At 37.4% G+C, this 27,459-nt stretch overlaps 1 protein-coding gene and 1 non-coding gene across 14 annotated transcripts in view; one reads left to right on the plus strand and one right to left on the minus strand.

Annotated features, from left to right (window-relative positions):
- Positions 1–27,459, plus strand: part of CCDC158 (coiled-coil domain containing 158) — a 119,505-nt gene that overhangs the window by 7,626 nt on the left and 84,420 nt on the right. For 12 of the 13 annotated variants that reach the window (XR_001820674.2, XR_005197749.1, XR_001820673.2 and 9 more), the window contains exons 2-4: positions 1,680–1,722; positions 9,552–9,694; positions 15,882–16,099. Coding sequence is in view for 10 of the 13 variants with exons in the window: in XM_017514775.2 (XP_017370264.1) it covers positions 9,625–9,694; positions 15,882–16,099 (288 nt within the window). In the remaining 3 variants the exon portion in view is untranslated. The remainder of the gene's footprint in view (positions 1–1,679; positions 1,723–9,551; positions 9,695–15,881; positions 16,100–27,459) is intronic. The other variant, XM_017514773.2, reaches the window with a different exon arrangement.
- On the minus strand, positions 10,678–10,749 carry LOC119468945. Its single transcript, XR_005197755.1, has one exon. It is a non-coding gene; the product is annotated as a small nucleolar RNA SNORD50 (small nucleolar RNA).

The raw sequence follows: 27,459 nt of genomic DNA on the forward strand, positions 1-27,459 counted from the left end.
AGTTATAACTGAAGAAAAATTAATTTTTGAACAACAAAAAAAACTGCTCAGAGTGTGAAGATGGAATTGGTCTTTGAACATCAGGAAAAAACTTAGGAAAACCATTTCTAGATACTATATCAAATGGAATATATTACAAAGTTTAATGTAAAAACCTATAAAATCTAGGAATAAAAAAAAGTTACCTAGAAAAGAAAAAAAAAAAAAAGAAAATTTATTTTCACCTTGAACTAGACTCTGCCTCTCTTTACTCCCATTCATTAGTCTGAATTCTGCACATAGAATATATTCATTTTTTTCTTTCATGTTTTGTTTTTTGTTTTTTGGTTTTTTTTGAGTTGGAGTCTCACTCTGTTGTCCAAGCTGGAGTGCAGTGGTAGGATCATGGTTTACCACAGCCTCAACCTCCTGGGCTCAGGTGGTAACTCCCACCACGGCCTCCAGAGGAGCTGGGACTACAGGCATGCACCATTGTGCCCAGCTAATTAAAAAATTATTTTTCGTAGAGACAAGATCTCACTATGTTGCCCAGGCTGGTCTCAAATTCCTAAGCTCAAGCAATCCTCCCTCCTTGGCCTCCCAAAGTGTTGGAATTACAGGCTCGTTCATTTTTAAAATATTTTTAAAACTGCTTATATTCCACTGAGCTATGCCAAAAATCTTGGTTGTTTATCATTTCAGTATACCTGCTTAAAATTTATAGACCTGTTTTGACTCACCAGACAGAGGTTTCTGTACCCAGTTACTTCTCTAACCAAGCGCAAGTGATGTTGCCTGGTCAAAAACATTTCCAAACAGTGAAAAGCAGTTAGAATGGTCAGAAGGTATTTGGCTGGTCTGTTTAAGTCAGTTTGGACTGTACCTGGAGAAAGATCAGGTCTGAGAATATTGATATTAGGTCATATGTGCTTGTAGCTTTACTTGCTACATCATCTTGATGGTGCCAATAAGATCTGTGCCAGTAAAATTAGAATTGGGCCAATAGGGAGCATATAATTAAACACATTTTGTTGTAAAAATGTGATTTAGATAAGTGCTATAGGCTATTTTTTTTTTCTTTGAGACAGAATCTCGTTCTGTCACCTAGGCTGGAGTGTAGTGGCACGATTTTGGCTCACCACAACTACTGCGTCCTAGGTTCAAGCAATTCTCCTGCCTCAGCCTCCCAGTAGCTGGGATTACAGAGACACGCCACCATGCCCAGCTAATTTTTGTATTTTTAGTAGACGAGGTTTCTCCATGTTTATCTCAAATTCCTGACCTCAAGTGATCTGCCATCTCAGCTTCCCAAAGTGCTGAGATAACAGGCATGAACCACCACATCTGGCTGCTATAGGCTGTTAAATTTTTTTTTTTGTCGGGGCAAAGTCTTACTACGTTGCCTAGGCTGATCTCAAACTCCTAGCCTCAAGCAATCTTCCTATCTCAGCCTCCCAAAGTGTTGGGATTATAGGCATTAGCCACCATGCCTGGCCTGCTGTAGGCTATTAAAGTGTATTTTCACATAAAAGGAAAAAATAATTTGGCACTTCTTGTTGTCATTGTTATATGTGTGTGTTTTAGATATTGTCAAGATCTTAAGTGATGAACATGAATTTGTAAATTGAACTTTTGAAATAATAAATTTCAGTAAATGAAATATATGTAAATGAGCAGATTTTAAATATTTTGTTTTTCAGGTGTTAATAGAATAAGTGAAAATAAGAATATCCAGAAGTTAAGGTAACTTTTGTTTTACTTCTAGTTATATTTGAGAATTACGAACATATACAACTGATAGACTATTCTATCTGTATCTGCATCTAATTTATTTTAGAAAACTTGAAGCCTTGAACCTGATGGATGCTTAGGACAGAATAACCTACAATATAAAAGCTGCAAGAGCTTTATCTTGCTGGTTTTCAGACTATGTTCAGTGGAGCCCTCTGTATTCCAGAGGTGTCTCTGGGGCAGAGACGAGGGTGTGGTTGGGGCTCAGAAGATTTAAAGAAACATTTCCACTGCTTAAAAAGGATTTGAAAAACACACACAACTGTAATTTCATTTAGTAAGGATGGAAATTGAGACTCAGAGATATGAAAAGATCTGCCCATGCTCTCACAGTTAACCGATGATAGAATTAAGTTTCCTGATTCTAAGTTTTGTGCTTCTAAATTGCCTCCCAACTAGATGGTATTATGTATGGGTGAAATGTGATCTTAAATAGCTTAATTCCATGTTACATTATAACAGTCCCTGTGTTTAGTCAATGTAGATTAAACTCACTTTCTTTTCTGTTAGTGTGCCTGTATGAAGCTTAATATAGCTCTTTAGTATGGGAAAGTGAATTGATATACATACACTGCTTAAATTATAAAGATAGTTTTGGGATTTCGGGGAGTTTTTTGGTTTTTGTTTTTTTGAGATGGGTCTTGCTCTGTCACTTAGGCTGGAGTGCAGTGGTGATGGGCTCACTACAGCCTTGAACTCCTGGGCTCAAGAAATCCTCCCACCTCACCCTTCTATGTAGCTGGGACTAAAGGCAAAGCACCACCATGCCCCACTATTTTTTTTCATTTTTTGCTAAAGACAGAGTCTCACTCTGTTGACCAGGCTGGTCTCTAACTCCTGGTCTGTAACTCACATGATCCACTTGCCTTAGTGTTGGGATTACAGGTATGAACCACAGCACCCTGCCAGATAGTATTATTATTCTTCATATTATTGCTATCCAATTATGTGGTACTTTGTATGTGTTGAGGCAGTTGCTATATAGGAAGACCTGCTGTTACTGTCTAGGAAGGCCTGCATGTGAGTTATCAGTTAACTCCTATTCTTTTGAGGTATATGCCCTGTACTTTTTATACTGTATACTCTTTATTTCCATCATATAGTCATACACAGGTTAAATATTGTTCTCAAAGTGACACAGCTAGTAATCACAGAGCTAGGATGACAACATCCAGAGACTTGAAAGAGTGTGATTGAGAAAACAGACATGAGAGCATGTGAAGTTAATAAGCAGTTAACAGCAATTTAGGCAGTACAATGCTGTTCAACATGAATGGTTCTCCTTATTGTTTCTGAGATTGTACCAGCCCAGATATGTTTATTTGAATCAGTCCTGAGGCACCTCAGAATTTCCCAAGGAAAACATATCTGCAGACTGGTTCTAGAAGAATACAGATCAGTTCTATAATATCCCCAGTCTCTGGTTTCTGTGGAAGGTAGGGTGGTTCATCATCCTAGGACCTTGAGTCAGTTGAAGAATCCAGGAATCTAAATAGAACATACATCGTAAGTCATCTATACCCAATCAAAATAGAGCTTGGGTCAGGCACGGTGACTTATGCTTGTAATCCCAGCACTTTGGGAAGCTGAGGCAGGCAGATCACTTGAGGCCAGGAGTTCGAGACCAGCCTGGCCAACATGGTGAAACCCTGTCTTTATTAAAAATACAAAAATTAGCCAGGCAGTGGTGCCACACGCCTGTAATCTCAGCTACTCAGGAGGCTGGGGTGGGAGAATTGCTTGAACCTGGGTGGTGGAGGTTGTAGTGAGCCAAGATCACACCACTGTACTCCAGCCTGGGTGACACAGCAAGACTCCATCTCAAAACAAACACACACACACACACACACACACACACACACACACACACACACACACACACAAAATACCCATAGAGCTTGGATTCTAAATCAGTCATTCATTCTAGATAATCACAGGAGAGGTCCGCCTTAAGTAGCAGCCATACAAAAAGAAATCAAGGTGAGGATTATTCACACTAGGAAAAGTTTAAGTTCATATCCACCATGGCCTTTAGAATCCAAGGAAGAGAAGTCAGAACCCAGGAGATACTTTTAAGTGCCTTATCTCAACTGTATTACAAAACCTAAGGCTTGTGGTTTTTCTCCAAAAGTCGCCTCTTTGTGGTCTGTGGTTTCTTAGGCCTTTCTTTTTTTTTTTCAACATTCCAATCAAATATCTAGAGTAGAATAGTTACATAGATATTGCTTGTTAGAAATGTAAGGTTCCTTTTAATGTGAACCTGTTCATAATTTTAAATCAGGCAGAACTGTTTATAATAGACCTTGGGCATATCAGAAGAGGCCAAGATCTCACTTCTGTATTTTACTCAGAGATTTAAAATAAACACATGTAAGTTCATGTTATGATCCCCAAATCAACCAAGTACAGAGTGTTTTTTTTAACAATTTTATGATTTATTGAAACAAAAAAACCTTGCTTTTTCTAGAAATCTTCAATCATTTCATAAGCTTTATGCCCGAAAATAGGAAAAATATTTCAATTACAAAAGTGTCACAAAAGTAGAGAAACACTAATGACTTGACCAAATTGAGGATATATAGTCAGCCTAAAATAGTGAAAATGAATTACAAATACTGTTTAAGTACAGATTTTTATTACTGTAAAATACACACATAAAATAACTACCAGCATTGGCAATAGAGGTACTAAGCATCCTCTTTACAAACAAATGGTTGTTTTAAAACTCTTGTTTAAGTGAATAAACCTGTGTTGTCTTCTGTAAACTACTAATTTTCTAAGAAAAAAATTTCCCTCTGAAGGACTGCTGCTTTCCAAGAGCCTATTATGAATCAGTGGTACTGGGTTCTGCTGAATAACACAAACATTCGTCATCTTATGTCAAAGTAAACAAGTATGATTTCCACATCAGAATATTCTAAAACCAAACCTCCGTCTTGCATCTTTTCTCTATTCTCTAACTTCTGGTTTCAGTTTTGCTTACCTTGGTCTTAGATTCTGTTTCCTGCTTAATACTAAATCTTTGATGTTGAATTACTATATGATTTTCCAGTATTTGGTTGTAGTTCTATACATGTCCTATTTGTTCCTCTATGCTTCTGATGGATCTCTAATTCATGATAACGTTACTCACCAATTTGAACTTTCTTAGTGTCATTCATTATCCCGAAGAATCCCAAAATGTATCATTTTAGTGTGTCAGAAAAATTGTACAACAAACATTCACAATGAAACTTGCTTAAATGAGAAGGCATGCTTCTTGTACACGGCATAGAGTCATTATTTATAAGCCAGTTTGAAAATCCTTTTCTTTCAATAGTCAGAGTTCTTTTTTTCCTCAAGTGGCAGCCTCTTCTATTTAGAGCATTTAAATTGCCTAGAAATTTTGACTAACATTCCATTTGTTATAATTCTTTATGGAATATCTCCCTACCTACTACTTACTTCCTAAAAAAGATAGCATGAAACATGCTAAGGTAGCTATGTTCTGTCCTTAACTGTAGCTTTGACAGGTGGCATCTCAGTAATCAAAAGGAAGAAAATGTGAGTAAAATAAAAAGGAATTCCATTTAATAAAAACTGTTTAGCTCAGGGTTTTTAAATTTTTAAACACTTTATGCTTACAATCATGAATTAATGTAAAAATGATAAGTAGTGTGTTTTATATGTGATTTTCCTCTATCATTTTAGTGGCGCTCACCCACATCTATTTTGTTTTTTAAAGAATCAAGATTTTGATTCATTAATTTAACCAATTGTTTTTCTGTTTTCTATCTTAATTTCTGCTTTTGCATTTATTTCCTACTTGTGCTTTCTTTTAGTTTACCCATGCTTCTTTCTTTCTTTCTTTTTTTTGAGACAGACTCTTACTCTGTCACCCAGGCTGGAGTGCAATGGTGAGATCTCCGCTCACTGCAGCCTCTGCCTCCTGGGTTCAAGTGATTCTCTAGCCTCAGCCTCCTGAGTAGCTAGGATTACAGCCACTCACCACCACACCCAGCTAATTTTTGTATTTTTAGTAGAGACGGGGTTTTGCCATCTTGGCCAGGCTGCTCTTGAACACCTGACCTCTGCCCGCCCCAGCCTCCCAAAGTGCTGGGATTACAGGCGTGAGCCAGCGTGCTCAACCTAGTTTACCCATTTTTCTATGTTTTTGTGTTAAAGACTTAATTAACTTACTTTTATTATTTCATTTTTATTGATATAGGTGTCCAGGGCTGGGAATTTTCGTCTTTTTACTACTTTTAATGTATGTCACAGTTATGTACTGTTTTCATTATTATTTTTTATAAATTATTTAATTTCAGCTTATATTTCCCTTATCACATAAGAGTTGTTTAATAGAAGGCATTTTAATTTCCAGGTGGAAAGGCCCTTTTAATTTGGAAGTTTTGATTTTAATTTCTAGCTTGATTATACTGTGACCGGAGGTGCTGTTTGTAACATTTCTGCTTTATGGAACCTACTGACCTTTTATTTGTGCCCTAGAATATGATTGATTTTTGTGAATGTGCCATGTGCCCTTGAGAGGAAAGTATATTGTCTTTTATCAAAGTATGGTGTTCAATATATAGCCAAAGGATCTACCTTAGTGATTAGTTCTTCTGAATCTTTTATATCTATCTCTACTTATTTTTTGTCCACTTGGTCTGTCTCATACTAATTGTCTGTTAAAGTCTTCTATTATTACTGTGTTTTCAGTTCTTACTGTATCTTCTGTGGATTTATGCTTTATCCAGGTGCTTGCTGTGTTATATGGTACATATCTTTATTGTGGAATGTGGCTTTTAACTTCAAGTACACTGCACTTTGTTTTAGTTAATGCTGTCTGGCTTGAAGACTAGTTAGTCTGGTATCAGGATTTTAACCTGTGCTTTCTTATTGTTTTCATTTGTCTGGCAAATTTTTGTTCATCTTTTTATTTTTAGCCTTTTTGAATCTGTGCGTTCTTAGGCATACTTTTTTGTACATAGCAGGTTTTTTTTTAGCCAATTTGAAAATCCTTTTCTTCTAATAGGCGAGTGAAGTCCCCTTATATTTATCAACATGACTGTTTGGTCTAAATTCTGTGGTGTTATTTTCACATTATTATATTATCTTGTGTAATTACTGATTGTGTTATATTTGTTAGAGTTTATTTGGTGTTTCTTTTTTATGTTTTCTTTTTAAAATTCTTTGTCATTTAAGAAGGTTGTATTTTTTACTCTCGTGGTTACTTTTGTATTAATGCTTTTTATAGTGCACTTTTAAGCCCCCTTTTTCTTACTTGATCTTTTACTTTATGTCAGTTTTAAGTGGTGTCCTTTGACAATCTATTCCATTTATAACAGTCTGTGGTCTTTCACCTTCCACTTTTTTCCCTCTTCCCCCTGTTTTTAGTTACATTTATTCTCTGTTGTTAAGCACATAATATTTATATCACTATTCAGTGCCATTACCTCATATTTGTTTTTCTCAACTCTATAACTGAATATTTAAATATTCACTATCAGTCCCTTTGCAGTTGTCTAAGTCTTGTTTTTTAAATGTTTGTCTTTATCCTTTTTTCCAAATTTAGTTTAAAAAATTTAGAACCTACACAAAACCTTGAAGATCTTCACTGGTTGTAGACACTGCCACATTTTACGGTGGTCTTTTGGGTGACTGAAGCTCATTTAGTAGAATCCTCAGCAGAGGCACACAGCACAGTGTTCTGGTACAGACAAAACTACTTTTTTATGGCTTCAAAACCTTTTGAAGGCGATCTTGCCTGGCTGTAATTGCCTTAGTTTATACTTTCTGTCCTTTGTTGAAAGTACTCCTCCACTCTCGCCTTACTGTGTGTGTTGTTTTTAATAACCTAGTGCCAGTCTAATCTTCTTGTCTTTGTAAATTATTTCATCTTTTTTGTCTGGAGGCACTGAGGATTTTTTCATTATCTTTAAAGTCTTAATATTGTTTTACTAGAATATGTCTCAGAGTTGATCATTCTTGGTCAATTTTCCCTGGTATGGAAAATGTATAGATTGAGGTCTTTATTTCTAGGAAATTTTCTTGGATTATAATTTTAAATAATAGTTCTGTTTCATTGTTCTATGTTTTTCCTTTAGGAACCCCAGTTATACTCAACCTCATTTACCTGTCTTCCATTTCAATATTCCTATATCACTCTTTTTTTTTTTTTGTCTTCTTTTCTTCTTTTTGTGGAGAATGGGGTCTTGCTCTGTTGCCCAGGCAGGTCATGAACTCCTGGGCTCAAGCTATCCTCCTGTTTCTGTCTCCCCAAGTGCTGGGATTACAGGTATCACCATGCCTGGCTCATACCCTTTTTACTTTTTTATCTTATTTTTTATTCTCATGGTGGTTTTCCTGAATTTCTTCAGTACTTTTATTAAATTTTTATTACAACCTATCATTGCTTGTGTACTTTGTGATTCAGTCTTTATTTCTGATATAATTGTGTCTTCTTCTTCTCTGTTTTTCCTAACTTTAATCAACTCTTGTTTCATCTCTTCCTGTTTGTTTGTTAGCTTATTTTCTTTCTTGTCCATTTTTATTCTTTGGCTTTACATATCTAATTCAGGGTGATTTTTCATACCCCTAAATGCTTGTTTGAGCATACTGGGTTCAGTCTGAAGTATAATGTTACAATTTTCTTTGGCTTCATGTTTGTTGTTTGTGGGAGAGACTTTTCATCAGCAGAAAAGATTGTATTCATGTTTTCTGACATTTTGCAGTAGATATAGTCTGCTTTTATCTATTCCAATTCATTTTGTGGACAAGGTTCCTACTTTAAGACTGTCTTTTGCCATGCAGTTTCTTTGTGGGTAGTGGTGTTGGGTGGGAAGGGTGGAAGGAGGATGGTATATCCAGCTTGTGTTTTGTTTCTGCTGGTTCCTTAATGTTTCCCTCTCATTTCCTTCTTTCCCTTGATTGCCATGACCCCAGGGGAGACCACCTTTTCTCTCCATATCTCATTCTCCTCAAGAAACATTGCTTCTCTGAGGCCACTACTTCTTCAAGCCCTTACCCCATTGTCAGGGCTATGGACTATCAAGTTCCAACCTGTGCTTAATATTTTGGCCTTTACTTTTTTACATCTGGGGGTGAATTTATCTGTACATTCTCTGTCTTCTGCTTACCTCTTCCCTCCCATTTTCTGTACTCCTAGGCTTGTAGTGGTGGTAGGTGGACTGTGGGAATTCTTTTGGAAAAAGCTTTTCCCTTTACTTGCAGATTATTTGCTGGTTGTGGTACTCTCTGTCTTCCAGTGATGCTAGGGGTGTGGAGTGCCTGGGTGATTTTATGGCTTTTTGGGAGGATAAGAGGGATATTTGAAATCAGACCACCACCACTGTTCTCCACATTCAGAATTCTCCTCTTAGCTTAAATAAAAATGTGAGCACTATTTGACGTCAAAGAAGTTCTTCAACTTTTATTAATGACTTCTATTTTGACGATTTGTGGGTTTTGCTAAAGAGATATTTTCTTCCATTATTTGATGGTATAACTTTATGAGAAACCTCTACCCAAAATCAGAGCACTACTTACCACAATAATTATTAGTTTTAGATTTTTGGGTTGTCTTTAATAATCCGCTTGGCCATTAAAATTAACAACTTTCACCAAAAGATTGTATTCATTTATTAGTTTTATGTAATATGTATTTCTGTATAAATAATTATTTTTCTGAAGAAGAAATTATTACTGAATTTCAAATGTTAATAAAATCAGTTCCTGTTCTTCTACGAACTTTTTCACATAGTACCTTATTAATAAGATTGAATCTCTGTCTTCCATAGACAGGAATCAAAAGAACCAAACAGGGAACTATTCATACTTCAAGATCTCTAAGAATAGGTAGCAATATTTAATATGGAATCAAAAGCATGTGAATCAAATAATGAAGATCTTCTATCAAGTAGTGGCATCACATCTAATGGAGGTATGTGCCATTTATAAAACAAAATGGGAAAAAATTAGAATTAACCAATCTTCGTGATAGCCATTCAAGCTGCTATTTCTTGTATATTTTGTTTTTAACCATGTGGGTTATAGACCATGGTCATGAATGTCTACCATATTGTTTATAATTCTGTTTTTTTAGGAAGAAATTCCTAGTCTTTTAAGGAATTTTTTGGTTTAAAAAGTGTTTCTGCATTGAGGTACTTTAGCCTCAACATGCACCATGCATCCCTAATGCCTTGTCTTCCTCCTGTGTTTCTTGGTCTACCCTAAGTCAGAATTTTGTGTCATTTCACTTCTTTTTTTTCACCTGCTTCTACATCCAGTCAGGTACTGAGGCCCTACTGATTTTACCCTTGAAATGTCTCTTGAATCCATTTTCCCCTCTCCATTCCCATTACTGCTGTTCTGGCTCAGGCCCCTATCACCTCTGATCCAAATTATTTCAATCAAAAGGTGATTCCTATGTCAAGAAAACAGACACAATTTTAATAAATAGTTGGGATTTAATACAGGGAATGGGTACATAGGTGTTGAAAGAGCTCCAAAGCCTAAAGGGATGAAACAACACAGAGATTACCAGCTGTAGGAAGCTGCTACCAACCACCCCTTTGACTAGAAGGACAATGAGGAAAGCAGCTGTTGTAAAGGCATGGAAGATAGAGGTAGAACCACAGAGAGGGCTGCTTGGAAGGAGCTGAAACCACCACTAACTACCAGATGCCCATCTGAAGCAGTGAGAGGATCATGACCTTGGCTTCCCCCCTTCTGCTGCCTTTGACTCTTCCACTAGTTTTCCCATTGCAAACCTACCCAGAAGAGAACTAGAAAGGGAACCTGCAGCACTCAACAGAGAAAGGGAAGGACAGAGAATGCATTCAAGGGCAATCAGGCAAATGACCTGCACTTTCCCTTTCTTGCCCCTCTCTGCTTATTTTTCTCTTCTTTTCGATTTAATGGTCTGTCTCAGAAGCCGGATTCATATACGTTTTTTTCCAGGAGAAATTCAGATTCAAAATAGGATAATCACAGATACAACATTCTTTTCATGCATGCAGAGTTTATTCTCAGCTACAGATCTGTTTTACTGGTTGGCTTAAAAACCTTTCTTTCAGCACCCCTATTGTATAAACGTTTCTGCTTTTCAATATGCTCCTAATTTTAGGATGCGATACGCACCCTAAAATGCCATTGTTATCTCCACCCTACCATACTCCTCTCTGCTGCCCACCTCCACTTGCTCACTTTCTGCATAGCCACATCCTCATACTCATAATTTGCACTGGCATGTAGTTCACGGGTTGTCCCTCCCTGCTAAGGTACATCATCATCCTGTAATACTGTCCTCCTGGGTGACCCATCTAAGATCTTAGACTTACAGCATTTTGACCTCTTAAATTCTTATTATTTTAACCTTTAGTTACCCACTCCCTTATTTTGGATCTTATTACCAAGAACTGATAGACTTCTGAAATTCAATCTCCTGTCTTTATTTATTTTTTTAACATAAACTCAAGATTTAATTGTTTTTATAATAAAATAAAAGATGACGCTGAGAACTGGATCCCTTGGCCCTTTCTCTTCTTATCTCAACCCAGTTCAAAAGGCTTGCATCTCTTAGATCTGAAGTTGGGTTCACCACACTCAAGGCCTCAGCACAATCTTCCTGATAGTTTTAGTCTTTTTCCAGAAAATAACTTAGTCTTCCCACTTTAGCCATTCTGCTTCCTGTCATCATACTGCTTTTTCTGGGCATGCAGAGAATCCTTGCCCTTCTTGTACTGTGTCACTTTGTGGAGGGTGCTTGCCACCCATTTTACAGAAAGTCTGGTGGGTTTTAGGAATATTCACCATGCTTATTTGTGGGAGTGCTGTCCATGCAGAAAGAAAGTTGTTTTTTTTTTTTTCACCTCCTGTCTTTCAACCATCTCACTCCTGTATTCCTAGAGTACACCTATTTTCTGCTCATGAAAGTAGTGGCCCCATGTTAAAAATCACTTTTTCTTTAAACAGTAAATGGCTTAGATCCACACCTTGAGACTCTGATTCAGTAGGTCTGGAGTGGAGCTCAGTCACTGCTGTTTTTTTATTTTTTTATTTTTACAGCTCCCCAGGTGATTCTGATTTACAACAAAGGTTGAAGAGGTTGAGAACAACTACTCTCAGTTCTGCCATTTTCTCCAAAATTATCAACCTCTTTCCATCTTCACTTTCTTTTGTATCATTCCGTGTTTCAGCCAGTCACTTGCCAGTATTCTCAACTTCCTTTCCCCTTTGTTATTCTCTTGCACTCTTAAAGTAAAACACAAATCCGTATCAGGCTGACTGCCTTCTCCATTATTATTTGAGCTGCTGCAAGATTGTGTATTTGCTAGGGAAAATACACAAATGTGGATTTTCCACTTTAAAGTAAGTCTCTTATCTCAATTGGATGCTGCCAAGAAATCTTTCTCATTACCTTAGCCAGGTATCTTTCCAGTTTTCTTTTCTCCCCATGTCCTGTGCTGAAGGTCCACTATTTTACATAGCCCATGCCTCCTTCTCCCATAGCTCTTTGGAAAAGTTAGCTTCTTAATTCACTACTCATGTTTTACTTCTCATCCCCCACTGTCACCTCCTTTCCCCCTTCAGTGATCGGGCTCAGAAATTTTCCCTGCTCATTCATATCTTCAGCCTCTTTCTCTCCATTTGCACCTTTCCATCAATAAAAACATGCCAACAGTCTCCCAATCTAAAAACACTGACAACAGTCTCCCAATCTAAAATGTAATGCACAAACCAAAACAACAAAAACCCTTTTTTTCAACCTGTTCCTTCCTGATCTCTCCTTCATAGCCATGCCTTCTAAAAGAAAGATCTGTATTCATTCGCTAGCTACATTTCTTCACCATCCATTCACTCTACAAGCTACTGCCTTACAACTTTTGAGCCCAGTATGCCAATGAAATCACTCTGGCCAACGTGGCCAGATTCCTGTCTTTACTAAGTCCAAGGAACAGCTTTTATTTATTTATTTATTTTTAATTTAATTTAATTTTAAGTTTCGGGATACATGTGCAGGACATGCAGGTGTGTTATATAGGTAAATGTGTGCCACGGTGGTTTGCTACACCTATCAACCCATCACCTAGGTATTAAGCCCTGTGTGCATTAGCCATGTATCCTGATGCTCTCCCTCCTCCTGCACCCCTAAGAGGCCCCAGTGTGTGTTGTCCCCCTCCTAAACAGTTTTTTATTTTGAAATCTTGTGACGTTGTAGGAAAAATGGAAAGAACAATATGGTGACCACCTTATATACCCTCCAGCTGGATTCACCAGTTGTCCACATTTTGTCATATTTGCTTTATCTCTATACCTGTAATATGTGTCTCAGTTTGCCAGACTATCTGAAAATTACCTGAAAGCATCATGATTCTTGCTTTAAAACTTGAATATGCATCTCCTAAGAATAAGGGTGATTTCCTACAAACCACATTATTATATCTAAGATTAATACTGCCAATACAGTATCATCTAATATGCTCATATTTAAATTTCTCCAGTTGTCCTCCCAAAAAGTCTTAGGTATTTTTACTAATCTAGGAGCAAATCAAAGATCATGAATTGTATTTGGTTGTTTGATATCCTTATTGTCTTTAAATTTACAACCATTTTCTCTCTCTCTCTCTCTCTCTCTCTCTCTCTTTCTTTCTCTCTCTCTCTCTGCATGTTTCTCATGGCATTGGCTTTGAGAGTTCAGACCAGTTATTATGGATTGTATGTATCATAGAATGTCCCCATTCTAGAATTTAAAAAAATTTTTTTCATGTTCTGATTTAGATTAAACTCATTTGACAAGAGTTTTACATAAATGATGTATATATATATATATATATATACATATATTATATGTATATATATAGACATATATTATATGTATATATATACATATAATATATGTATATATATATATATATATACATATGTAATTTTTATGTGTATATATATATATATTTTTTTTTTTTTTGAGACAGAATCTTGCTCTGTCACCCAGGCTGGAGTGCAGTGGCATGATCTCAACTCACCGCAACCTGTGTCTCCCAGGTTCAAGGGATTCTAATGCCTCAGCCTCCCAAGTAGCTGAGATTACAGGCATGTACCACCATGCCCAGCTAATTTTTTGTATTTTTAGTAGAGATGGGTTTCATCATTTTTCCCAGGCTTATCTTGAACTCCTGAGCTCAGGCAATCTGCCTGCCTTGGCCTCCCAAAATGCTAGGATTACAGGTGTGAGGCACCACACCCAGTCAAGTGATGTATACTTTTACAGCATACACCAGGGAACACATAATGCCATATCCCACTAATTTAAAGTTACATTTTTCCCTTTATAATTAATATGTAATCTATAGCATATCTTTTGAAACCTTGTGAATATCCTGCTACTAAATAATCCTTCATTCAGTGACATTAACATCAGCTAAAGATCCTTGCCTAAATCAACTGTTACATTGATGATTTTCTAATTTTATCATAGTTATTTATTAGCTGATATTCTTCAGGAATAAAAAAGCTTTCCCTATTATCATTATAGAACCATCTTTTGTTTTTTAATTCAGTGTGCTATGATGCATTGTTGTCACTACTGTTTTTGATTCTCAGTTGTATCAAATTTGACCAGCCTCTTAAAGCTGGATCCTATGTCTTTTTAAAGGCATGACCTCAATTTATTGCTTTCTGGCATGTCAAAACCTTTCAGGCTCACCTTGTATTTTGCCTGTTCCCTCAGACCTGGAATCAACCATTTTGCTAGGAAGTCCTTGTTCCTTTTAGGAGGGAATCATATTTAGAAATCAAGATCTGACATGCATATTGCTACTGAGGTGCCATTGTGTCTAGGACCTTTCAGTGAATAAAGCTTGGAAGTCGATTTTTAAAAATCATAAGTTATACGCACTGACAACTCAAATTCAAATCCAATACCATAGAGTTCTTCCTTATCATTCATATTTGTGTCTTTCCTACAGTGAAAACTGTAATTTCCAAAGACTTCAGTACATTTGTTCATTTTCTCTCTTCTACAATACACATGAACTAGTTTCAGAATTATAACAACACTTCCAACATTAACAACTTACTAAGTAGCTAAGGCTGGTTGTACAGTGTTCTAACGTCAGCACTGTGTTCTAATGTAATTTGAGGAAACAATTTTCTTTTCTCTGTGAGGTGGTTACCAATTTCCTTATTTACTTAGGTTTACTTGTTTCTGTTAGTATTTAACTTATTTTCATTTTGTTTTTAATTTTATTTTTCAATAGTGTAGCACTTACATGGCTCAGAAATAAAAACTTTGTGAACAGTATGCTTTTAAATAGAGTCTTGCTTCCATCCCTATCTGTACCACTCTGTTTCCACCTATCCGTATACCCCATAGATAACTGCTTTTATGAGTTTCTGTTTTATTCTTACAGTTTTTCTTTTTGCAAAATTAAGCAAATGTTACAAACACACACAAATACATATACTCTTCCTTCCCCTTTCTTACAAAGAGGAGGGAAATTAACCTCTACCCCCTCAAGGGAGTAATAGAAAATAATTTTTGGACATATTTTAAAATCACCCCCACCAGCTTGCCTTCTGATCATGAATTATATACATTTCGTTCACATGCAAAATACATTCACTCTCTCCCAAGAAGGCCCCTAACAGTCTCATCCTGCTACAGCACCAGCTTAAGGCGAAAATTGCTTTATCTCTTCACTTGCGTATTTTCTCCACGAGACCTTAAGCTTCTTCAGGGTTTAATAAGGGAATCAGTTAGCATAAAGTGTACACAAAATTATGAGAAAGTTAATTAACGGGCCTGGTGCAGTGGCTCATGCCTGTAATCCCAACACTTTGAGAGGTTGAGGTAGAAGGATCACCTGAGGTCAGGAGTTCGAGACCATCCTGGGTAACATGGTGAAACCCAGTTTCTACTAAAAATACAAAAAATTAGCTGGGCATGATGACGTGCACCTGTAATCCCAGCTACTTGGGAGGTTGAGGCAGGAGAATCGCTTGAACCTGGGAGGCGGAGGTTACAGTGAGCCAAGGTTGCACCATTGCATTCCAGCTTGGGCAACAAGAACGAAACTTCATCTCAAAAAAAATTTTAAAAGTTAATTAATGAATTCTTTAATATTTAGGTTCTTCAAGTCCATTTTTTGTGTCGTCTATTCGTGGTACAATAATTGAAAACACATCTTCAGCTGGGACTTTGACACAGATTCCTTTTTTCCCTAAATATGAAGTGGAACTTGATTCTCATAGAAAAATCATCCCATATCCTGGAAAGGAACACGTTGAACATGTTTTGGAGGAGTATTCACATCAAGTCAAAGATTTGCAGAGAAGACTAGATGAAGTGAGTTGCCTTCTTTTCTAGCACCTGATGGTATTTGAGGGACAACTGTGAGGCCCAATATGCAGTTTTAAAGCCAGTTATACAACTTATTGGAAGAAAAAACAACAGTGGGTTTATTGGTTAAATTTGTTAATTTGACCTGTGCCTTCTATTTTCAGTATTAAAATTGGGCTAATGAAAAGTCCACATATTTATTTATTTTTGTTAATAATTATTCAAAACACCTTGGTTTCTTGATGTAAAATTTAATGAAACTTGAATAACTCAAAATTATAGTAAGTAGCATTTATCTGCAGTTATAATTAATAATTTAAAATTAATAATAAAAAAGCTATCCTGTCATACCTGGTTTCTCTTTACAAAGCAATGATAGAGGGAAGGCTTTTTGATGTATGTGTATACATTATGGCTAAATAGCATCTACAAGTATATTTGCCAAAATTTTCAAGTGGACATTACGTAGAATCAATGCATTTTTACAATTACATATTGGGTCTCAGTAGTTCACAATCTAAAAGTCAAACTCCTTACGATCACATACAAAGCTTTTCATGCTCTAACCTCTCCCTGGTACATTTTAGCCTCATATGCTACCTATTCTCCATAGGTCTGTCCTGTTCTGGCACTATCAGGCCACTTGCTCTTCCCTGGACATACAGGGTTATTCCAGACCTGCATGCCTTTGCTCAGGCCGTTCCTCTTCTCTACCTTGTCTACCTGGTAAACTCTTATTATGCAGCAAGACACAGCCCAGGCATTTTCTTCTGTGAAGCTTTTCCTCTAGATGACATTAGGTATGCTCTCCTCTGTACGGTTACTGCCATCTGTGCACATTTATTGTAGTATTTAGTACATCTAATTTTTCTCATTACCACATTGTTTTAACTCTTCAGACTATGTATGCACTTTTAGGGAAAAAAACCCCTACAATTTTATTAACTACTGAAAATTATGTACCCTGGTATATTATGTACAGGGATACAAAAATGACTCAGATAGGACTTACAAGAATTCGTAGTCTGAGAGGGGAGCTTGTCATATAAACAGTGGCATTACCTTATGATAAATACACTAATGAAGATGTATATGTAGACAAAGGAATCACAGAGTTACCGGTGAGGAGAAGGAACAGTATCTCAATTTGTTTTCTATGTCTATTCCTTAAAAGAATATGTGACATTTTATTGGCCTTCAATAAATATGTGTTAAATCAGTAAATTTCCTTTCTTTGTAGGTTTTTATTTTTCCTGGGGTTCCTAATTGCCTTTCTTTTTCTTTATACTATTTGACTTTATCATATCCTTATTAGAAAAAAACCTGTCATATAGGTTTTCTGTATCCTCCTTTGATGCAGGACACTCCAAGTGTCTTCTGACCTTTTTCCCAGTCTAGATTAGTTTCTCGATAGGTCTCTTGTATAACTCTTTTCCTAAGACTCGTGCCTCTACTTTCCAGGTTGGATCCGTGGTTTCCAGGAATCACTGTTTTCTATTTTCTTTCTTTTTTTTTAATTAAACAAAAATTTTGTGTGTATGTACTAGGTATATATATTTATGAAGTACCTGAGCTATTTTGGTATAGGTATGCAATGTGTAAAAATCACATGATAGAAAATTGGGTACCCATCCTCTCACACATTTATACTTTGTGTTGCAAACAATCCAATTATATTCTTTAAGTTATTTGAAAATTTAGTTATTATTGACTATAGTCACCCTGTTGTACCATCAAATACTAGGTCTTATTCATTGTATTTTTTGTAACCATTTAATCATCTTTACCTCACCCTTATTCCCCCACTACCCTTCCCACCCTCTGGCAACTATCCCTCTACTCTCTGTCTCCATGACTTCAATTGTTTTGATTTTTAGATCCCACAAATAAGCGAGAACATGTGATGTTTGTCTTTCTGTGCCTGGCTTATTTCACTTAACATAATGACCTCCAGTTCCATCCATTTTGTTGCAAATGACAGTATCTCATTGTTTTTTGACTGAATGATACTCCACTGTTTAGAAGTACATTTTCTATATCCATTCATCTGTGGATGGACACCTAGGTTGCTTCCAAATCTTGGCTATTGTGAACAGTCTGCAACAAACATGGGAGTGCAGATATCTCTTTGGTATCTTGATTTCTTTTTTGGGGGGTATATACCTAAGAGTGGGATTGCTGGATCATATGGTAGCCCTGTTTTTAGTTTTTTGAGGGACCTCCAAACTGTTCTTTACAGTGGTTGTACTAATTCACATTCCCACCCACAGTGTACAAGGGTTTCTTTTTTCTGTATCCTTGCCAGCATTTGTTACTGCCAAACTTTTGGATAAAAACCATTTTAACGGGAGGAGTTGATATCTCATTTTAGTTCAGATTTGCATTTCTCTAATAATCAGTGATGTTGAGCACTTTCTCATGTGCATGTTTGCCATTTGTATTTCTTCTTTTGAGAAACGTCTATTCAGATCTTTTACCCATTTTTAAATTGGCTTATTAGATTTTTTCCTATAGAGTTGTTTGAGCTCCTTGTATATTCGGTTATTAATCCCTTGTCAAATGAGTAATTTGCAAACCATTTCCTCCCATTCTGTGGGTTGTCTCTTTACTTTGTTGATTGTTTCCTTTGCTGTATAGAAGCTTTTTAACTTGATGTGATCCCATTTGTCCATTTTTGCATTGGTTGCCTGTGCATGTGGGGTATTACTCAAGAAATTTTTGCCCAGACCAGTGTCCTGGAGAGTTTCCCCCAGTGTTTTCTCATAGTAGTTTCATAGTTTGAGGTATTAGATATAAGTCTTTAATCCATTTTAGTTTTTAAATATGGTGAGAGGTAAGGATCTAATTTCATTCTTCTGCATATGGATATCTAGTTTTCCCAGTACCATTTATTGAAAAGACTGTCTTTTCCCTAATGTATGTTCTTGGCACCTTTGTTGAAAGTGAGTTCACCATGTGTGAGTGGATTCATTTCTAGGTTCTTTATTCTAGTCCATTGGTCTATGTGTTTGTTTTTATGCCAGTAACATGCTGTTCTGGTTACTGTAGCTCTGTCGTATAATTTGAAGTCAAGTAATGTGATTCCTCCAGTTTTATTCTTTCTGTTTAGGATAGCTTTGGCCATTCTGGTCATTTGTGATTCCATATGAATTTTAAGATTGTTTTTTCTATTTTTGTGAAGAATGTCATTAGTATTCTGATAGGGATTGCATTGACTCTGTAGATTGCTTTGGATTGTATGGACATTTTAACAGTATTGATTTTTCTAATATTTTCTAACTATTGATTTTTCTAATTCATGAACATGGAATATCTTTCCGATTTTTGGTGTCCTCTTCCATTTCTTTCATCAGTTTTATAAAACACTGATAAATTCTTTTTGTTCTTTCAAAAACAACAAAAGAAATTCTTTTGTTGTTTTCATTGTTGAGATCTTTCACTTCTTTGGTTAATTCCTAGTTATCTAATTTTACTTGTGGAACTTGTAAATGGGATTACCTTTTTGATTTCTTTTTCAGATTGTTCACTGTTGACATATAGAAATGCTATTGATTTTTATATGTTGACTTTGTATCCTGCAACTTGACTATATTTGCTTAGTAGCTGTAATAGATTTTTTGGTAGCATCTTTAGGTTTTTCCAAATATAAGATTATATCATCTGCAAACAAGGATAATTTGACTTCTTCCTTTCTAATTTGGATGTCTTTTATTTCTTCCTCTGTGTGATTGCTCAAGCTAGGACTTCTAGTACTATGTTGAATAACAATGGTAAAAGTGGGCATCCTTGTTGTGTTCCATATCTTACAGGAAAGGCTTTTAGTTTCTCCGCATGCAGTATGATACTTGCTGTAGTTCTATCATATATGGTTTTTATTATGTTGATCTTGTAGGTGTGCTTCATGGTTTTCTATTCTATACCCAGTTTTTTTGAGAGTTTAACTTTATCAAATGCTTTTTCGGCCTCAATTCAAATAATCATATGAATTTGTTTTCCATTCTGTTGATATGATGTATCACACTGATTGATTTACATATGTTTAACCATCCCTGCATCCCAGGGATAAATCCCACTTGGTCATGATGAATGATCTTTTTAATGTATTGCTGAATTCAGTTTGCTAGTATTTTGTTCAGGATTTCTGCATCAATATTCATAAGAGACATTGGCCTGTAGTTTTCCTTTATTGATGTGTCTTTGTCTGGTTTTGGTATCAGGTAATACTGCCCTCATAGAATGAGTTTGAAAGAAGTTTCTCTTCCTGTATTTTTGGAAGAGTTGAGTATAATTGGTGTTAGTTCTTTAAATGTTTGGTATTCAGCAATGAAGCCATCAGATCCTGGGCTTTTCTTTACTGGGACTCGTTCAGGTTTTAGATTTCTTCAGAAGAGCACCATCAGTGTGCAGATAGTTTTTAAAATTCGGTCTTCCTATTGAGGGAGGGGTTAGGGAATGAATGGTGTAGGCTTCTATTACACCATCTTGCTCTGCCTCCAGCCTCTCGTATCTTCCTTCTTAATCTACTTCTTCATTTAGTAAAAACACATCTTTGTGAAATTCTTATGAAAGTGTTAAACTCTTAAGAAAAAGATACATTTTATAAATCATTGCATGTCTGAGAATGACTCTATTTTATACTCATGATTGATTGGCTCAGTAAAGTTGAAAGTAATTTCTCTCAATCTTTTGAAGATATTGTGCTTTTGCATTCAGTATTGCTACTGAGAAGATGTTTATCTGGTTATTGTTCCTTTGCAGATGATTTTTTATTTTTTAATTAATTGAATTTCATTTTTACCATCTTTTCTTTGTCTCTGAAATGCCACTCTAGTGTGCTTAGGTATGAATTTATTTTCTATTTTTATTTATTTATTTATTTTATTGCATTTTAGGTTTTGGGGTACATGTGAAGAACATGCAAGATTGTTGCATAGGTACACACATGGCAGTGTGATTTGCTGCTTTCCTCCCCATCACCTATATCGGGCATTTCTCCCCATGCTATCTCTCCCTAACTCCCCACCCTGTGCTGTCCCTCCCCTATTTCCACCCGACAGACCCCAGTGTATGATGCTCCCCTCCCTGTGTCCCTGTGTTCTCATTGTTCAACACCCACCTTTGAGTGAGGACATGCGGAGTTTGATTTTCTGTTCTTTTGTCAGTTTGCTGAGAATGATGGTTTCCAGGTTCATCCATGGTCCCTACAAAGGACACAAACTAATCGTTTTGATGGCTGCATAGTATTCCATGGTGTATATGTGCCACATTTTCCCTGTCCAGTCTATCATCGCTGGGCATTTGGGTTGGTTCCAGGTCTTTGCTATTGTAAACAGTGCTGCAGTGAACATTCTTGTGCATGTGTCCTTATACTACAACAATTTATAATCCTTTGGATATATACCCAGTAATGGGATTGCTGGGTCAAATGGAATTTCTATTTCTAGGTCCTTGAGGAATCGCCACACTGTCTTCCACAATGGTTGAACTAATTTACACTCCCACCAACAGTGTAAAAGTGTTCCTATTTCTCCACATCCTCTCCAGCATCTGTTGTCTCCAGATTTTTTAATGATCGCCATTCTAATTGGTGTGAGATGGTATCTCAATATAGTTTTGATTTCCATTTCTCTAATGATGAGTGATGATGAGTATTTTTTCATATGTTTGTTGGCCTCGTGTATGTCTTCTTTTGTAAAGTGTCTGTTCATGTCCTTTGCCCACTTTTGAATGGGCTTGTTTTTTTCTTGTAAATCTATTTTAGTTCTTTGTAGATTCTGTATATCAGCCCTTTGTCAGATGGGTAGACTGCAAAAATTTTTCCCATTCTGTTGGTTGCTGATTCACTCTGATGACTGTTTCTTTTGCTGTGCAGAAGCTGTGGTATTTGATTAGGTCCCATTTGTCTATTTTGGCTTTTGTTGCCAATGCTTTTGGTGGTTTGGTCATGAGGTCCTTCTCTACACCTATGTCCTGAATGGTTTTGCCTAGGTTTTCTTCTAGGGTTTTTATGGTGTTAGGTCTTATGTTTAAGTCTTTAATCCATCTGGAGTTAATTTTAGTGTAAAGTGTCAGGAAGGGGTTCAGTTTCTGCTTTCTGTACATGGCTAGCCAGTTTTCCCAACACCATTTATTAAACAGGGAATCTTTTCCCCATTACTTGTTATTGTCAGGTTTATCAAAGATCAGATGGTTGTAGATGCATGGGGTTGCCTTCAAGGCCTCTGTTCTGTTCCATTGGTCTATATCTCTGTTTTGGTATCAGTACCATGCTGTTTTGATTACTGTAGCCTTGTAGTATAGTTTGAAGCCTGGTAGTGTGATGCCTCCAGCTTTGTTCTTTTTGCTTAGAATTAACTTGGCCATGTGGGCTCTCTTTTGGTTCCATATGAAGTTTAAGATGGTTTTTCCCAGTTCTGTGAAGAAGGTCATCGGTAGCTTAATGGGGATAGCAGTGAATCTGTAAATTACTTTGGGCAGTATGGCCGTTTTCATGATATTGATTCTGCCTAACCATGAGCATGGAATGTTTCTCCATCTGTTTGTGTCCTCTCTTATTTCGTTGAGCAGTGGTTTGTAGTTCTCCTCGAAGAGGTCCTTTACGTTCCTTGTTAGTTGTATTCCTAGGTATTTTATTCTCCTTGTAGCATTTGTGAATGGCAGTTTGTTCTTGATTTGGCTCTCTTTAAGTCTGTTATTGGTGTATAGGAATGCTTGTGATTTCTGCACATTGATTTTGTATCCTGAGACTTTGGTGAAGTATCAGTTTCAGGAGATTTTGGGCTGAGATGATGGGGTTTTCTAAATATACAATCATGTTGTCTGCAAATAGAGACAATTTGACTTTCTCCTTTCCTAATCGAATACCTTTTATTTCTTTTTCTTGCCTAATTGTTCTGGCTAGAACTTCCAATACTATATTGAATAGGAGTGGTGAGAGAGGGCATCCTTCTTTAGTGCTAGATTTCAATGGGAAGGCTTCCAATTTTTGCCCATTCAGTATGATATTGGCTGTTGGTTTTTCATAAATAGCTTTTATTATTTTGAGATACATTCCATCAATACCTATTTTATTGAGGGTTTTTAGCATAAAGGGCTGTTGAATTTTGTCAAAGGACTTCTCTGCATCAATTGAGATAATCATGTGGTTTTTGTCTTTAGTTCTGTTTATGTGGTGAATTACATTTATAGACTTGCATATGTTGAACCAGCCTTGCATCCCCGGGATGAAGCCTACTTGATCATGGTGGATAAGCTTTTTAATGTGCTGTTGCAATTGGTTTGCCAGCATTTTATTGAAGATTTTTGTATCTATGTTCATTATGTATATTGGCCTGAAGTTTTCTTTTCTTACTGAGTCTCTGCCGGGTTTTGGCATCAGGATGATGTTGGTCTCATGAAATGATTTGGGAAGGATTCCTTCTTTTTGGATGTTTGAAATAGTTTCAGAAGGAATTGTACCAGCTCCCCTTTGTATGTCTGGTAGAATTCAGCTGTGAACCCATCAGGACCTGGGCTTTTTTTGGGTGGTATGCTCTTAATTGCTGCCTCAACCTCTGCCCTTGTTATTGGTCTATTCAGGGTTTCAACTTCTTCCTGGTTTAGGCTTGGGAGGATGCAAGTGTCCAGGAATTTATCCATTTCTTCCAGGTTTACTAGTTTATGTGCATAGAGTTGTTTGTAATAATCTCTGATGATGATTTGTATTTCTGTGAAATGTGTGGTGATATCTCCTTTATCGTTTTTTATTGCATCTATTTGCTTATTCTCTCTTTCATTTTTTATTCATCTGGCTAGCTATCTGGCTGTTTTGTTGACTTTTTCAGAAAACTGGCTCCTGAATTTATTGATTTTTTGTTTCTCTGTCTCCTTCAGTTCTGCTCTGATCTTAGCTATTTTTTGTCTTCTGCTAGGTTTTGAGTTTGTTTGATCTTGGTCATTTATATCTTTCAATTTTGATGATAGGGTGTCAGTTTTAGATCTTCCCTCATTTCTCATGTGGGCATTTATTGCTATATATTTTCCTCTAGAGACTGCTTTAAATGTGTCCCAGAGATTTTGGTATGTTGTGTCTTCGTTCTTGTTGGTTTTAAAGAACATCTTTATTTCTGCCTTCATTTCATTGTTTATCCAGTCAACATTCAAGAGCAAGTTGTTCAGTTTCCATGAAGCTGTGCAGTTCTGGGTTAGTTTTTGAATTCTGAGTTCTAACTTGATTGCACTGTGGTCTGAGAGACTGTTTGTTATGATTTCCATTCTTTTGCATTTGCTGAGGAGTGATTTACTCCCAATTATGTGGTCAACATTAGAGTAGGTGCTGAGAAGAATGTATATTCTGTGGATTTGGGGTGGAGAGTTCTGTAAATGTCTATTAGGTTTGCTTGGTCCAGGTCTAAGTTCAAGTCCTGGATATCATTGTTAATTTTCCATCTTGCTGATCTGTCTAATATTGACAGTGGGGTGTTAAAGTCTCCCACTATTATTGTGTGGGAGTCTAAATCTCTTTGTAAGTCATTAAAAACTTGCTTTATGTATCTGGGTGCTCCTGTATTGGGTGCATATATATTTAGGATCGTTAGCTCTTCTTGTTGCATTGATCCTTTTACCATTATGTAATGTCCTTCTTTGTCTCTTTTGATCTTTGTTTCTTTAAAGTCTATTTTATCAGAGAGGAGAATTGTGACCCCTGCTTTTTTTTGCTGTCCATTTGCTTGGTAAATCTTCCTCCATCCCTTTATTTTGAGCCTTTGAGTATCCTTGCATGTGAGATGGGTTTCCTGGATACAGCACACCGATGGGTTTTGGCTTTTTATCCCATTTGCCAGTCTGTGTCTTTTGATTGGGACATTTAGCCCATTTACATTTGGGGTTAATATTGTTATGTGTGAATTTGATCCTGACATTTTGATGCTAGCTGGCTGTTTTGCCTGTTAGTTGATGCAGTTTCTTCATTGTGTCAATGCCCTTTACCATTTGGTATGTTTTTGGAGTGGTTGGTACTGGCTGTTCCTTTCTATGTTTAGTACTTCTTTCAGGAGCTCTTGTAAAGCAGGCCTGGTGGTGATGAAATCTCTGAGTAATTGCTTGTTCTTAAAGGATTTTATTTCTCCTTCACTTATGAAACTTAGTTTGGCTGGATATGAAATTCTAGGTTGAAAGTTCTTTTCTTTAAAGATGTTGAATATCGGCCCCCACTCTCTTCTGGCATGTAGGGTTTCTGCTGAGAGATCTGCTGTAAGTCTGATGGGCTTCCCTTTGTGGGTAACCTGACCTTTCTCTCTGACGGCTCTTAGCATTTTCTCCTTTGTTTCAACCCTGGTGAATCCGACGATTATTTGCCTTGGGGTTGCACTTCTTGAGGAATATCTTTGTGGTGTTCTCTGTATTTCCTGGACTTCAATATTGGCCTGCCTTGCTAGGTTGGGGAAGTTTTTCTGGATAATATCCTGAAGAGTATTTTCCAGGTTGGATTCATTCTCTCCATCACATTCAGGTACACCTATCAAACGTAGATTAGGTCTTTTCACATAGTCCCATAATTCTTGGAGACTTTGTTCATTCCTTTTTACCCTTTTTTCTCTAATCTTGCCTTCTCATTTTTATTTCATTGAGTTGATCTTCGAGCTCTGATATCATTTCTTCTGCTTGGTCAGTTCTGCTGTTGAAACTTGTGTACGCTTCATGAAGTTCTCGTGTTGTGTTTTTCAGCTCCATCAATTCACTTATATTCCTCTCTGAGCTGTATATTCTCATTAGCACTTCATCAAATTTTTTTTCAAGGTTCTTAGTTTCTTTGCATTGGCTTAGAACATGTTCTGTTAGCTCAGAGAAGTTTCTTATTACCCACCTTCTGAAGCCTGTTTCTGTCAATTCATCACACTCATTCTCCATCCAGCCTTGTTCCCTTGCTGGTGAGGAGTTGTGATCCCTTGTAGGAGGAGAGGCGTTCTGGTTTTGGGTGTTTTCATCCTTTTTGCCCTGGTTTCTTCCCATCTTTGTGGATTTGTCCACCTGTCATCTTTGTAGTTGTTGACTTTCAGACTGAGTCTCTGAGTGGACATCCAGTTTGTTGATGATGAAGTTATTTCTTTCTGTTTCTTAGTTTTCCTTCTAACAGTCAGGCCCCTCAGCTGTAGGACTGCTGAGGTCCACTCCAGGCCCTGCTTGCCTGGGGATCACCTGCAGTGGCTGCAGAACAGTAAGGGTTGCTGCCAGCTTCTTCTTCTGCTATCGTTGTCCCACAAGGATACCCACCACATGTCAGTCTGAGCTCTCCTTTATGAGATGACTCTTTGGATATACAGGGCCCAGGGAGCTGCTTGAGGAGACAGTCTGTCCTTTATAGGAGCTCCAATGCTGAGCTGTGAGCTCTGTTGTTCCTTCCGAGCTGCTGGGCAGATACATTTAAGTCTGTTGCAGCAGAACTCATAAACGCCACCCCCCCTTTTTTTTCCCAGGTGCTTTGTCCTGGGAAGTTAGGGCTTTATTTATAAGTTTCTGTTGTGCTGCTGCATTTTTTCAGGGCTTCCCTGCCCAGCGAGGAGGCAGCCTAGTCACAGTCTGCCTACAGAGGCTTTGCTGAGCTGCTGTGGGCTCTGCCCAGCTGCCATGTGAACTTCCCTGCAGTCCTGTTTATACAGGTATAGTTAGAACTGCCTTGGCACTTGCAGCCAACTTTTGTACTGGTGGATTCTCTCTGTAAATGCGGGCTGCCTTGGCAATGGCAGGCTGCCTCAGTAATGGCAGACTACCTCTGTAGTGGTAGACTGCCTCGATAATGCTAATGACCCTCCCCCACAGAGGTGGACCGTCCAGGGTTCAGCTGTGCTTGCTGTGAAACTCTCAATCCAGAGCGTTTCTGATTGCAGTTGGGCTGGGACCAGCTGAGCCTGATCACCTGGCTCTCTGCCTCAGACTCCTTTTTTTTTCTTTTCAGTTGAATGGGCGACTCTGTCTCCCAGGCGTTCCAGTCGCCTGTTGAAAAGGTGCTGGGATCTGTGTGATTTCCCGTGTGGTGCCCCACTGCACTGGCTGAAACAGCCATGTGGAGATTCCTGGCGCTTTTTTGCCTGGGAATCTCCTGGCCTGGCTCCCTGTTTCAGTCTTCTTTTTATCAGTTGAATGGGTGACTCTGTCTCCCAGGAGCTCCAATCGCCAGCTAAAATTGTGCCCAGACCCTTGTATTTTGTGTGGAGACCTGCCACGCTGGCTGAAACAGCCGTGCTGGTGACCCATGGGTCTCCTCCACCTGGGAGTCTCCTGGGCAATAAAAACCCATCTGGAAATGTGGCATCCACTCACCCTCTGTGCTATCGCTGGGAGCTGCAATCCTGAGCTGCTCCTAATCGGCCATCTGGGATCCTCCCCCC

Source organism: Cebus imitator, unplaced genomic scaffold (assembly GCF_001604975.1).
Source record: "Cebus imitator isolate Cc_AM_T3 unplaced genomic scaffold, Cebus_imitator-1.0 Scaffold537, whole genome shotgun sequence".
NCBI lineage: Eukaryota > Metazoa > Chordata > Mammalia > Primates > Cebidae > Cebus > Cebus imitator.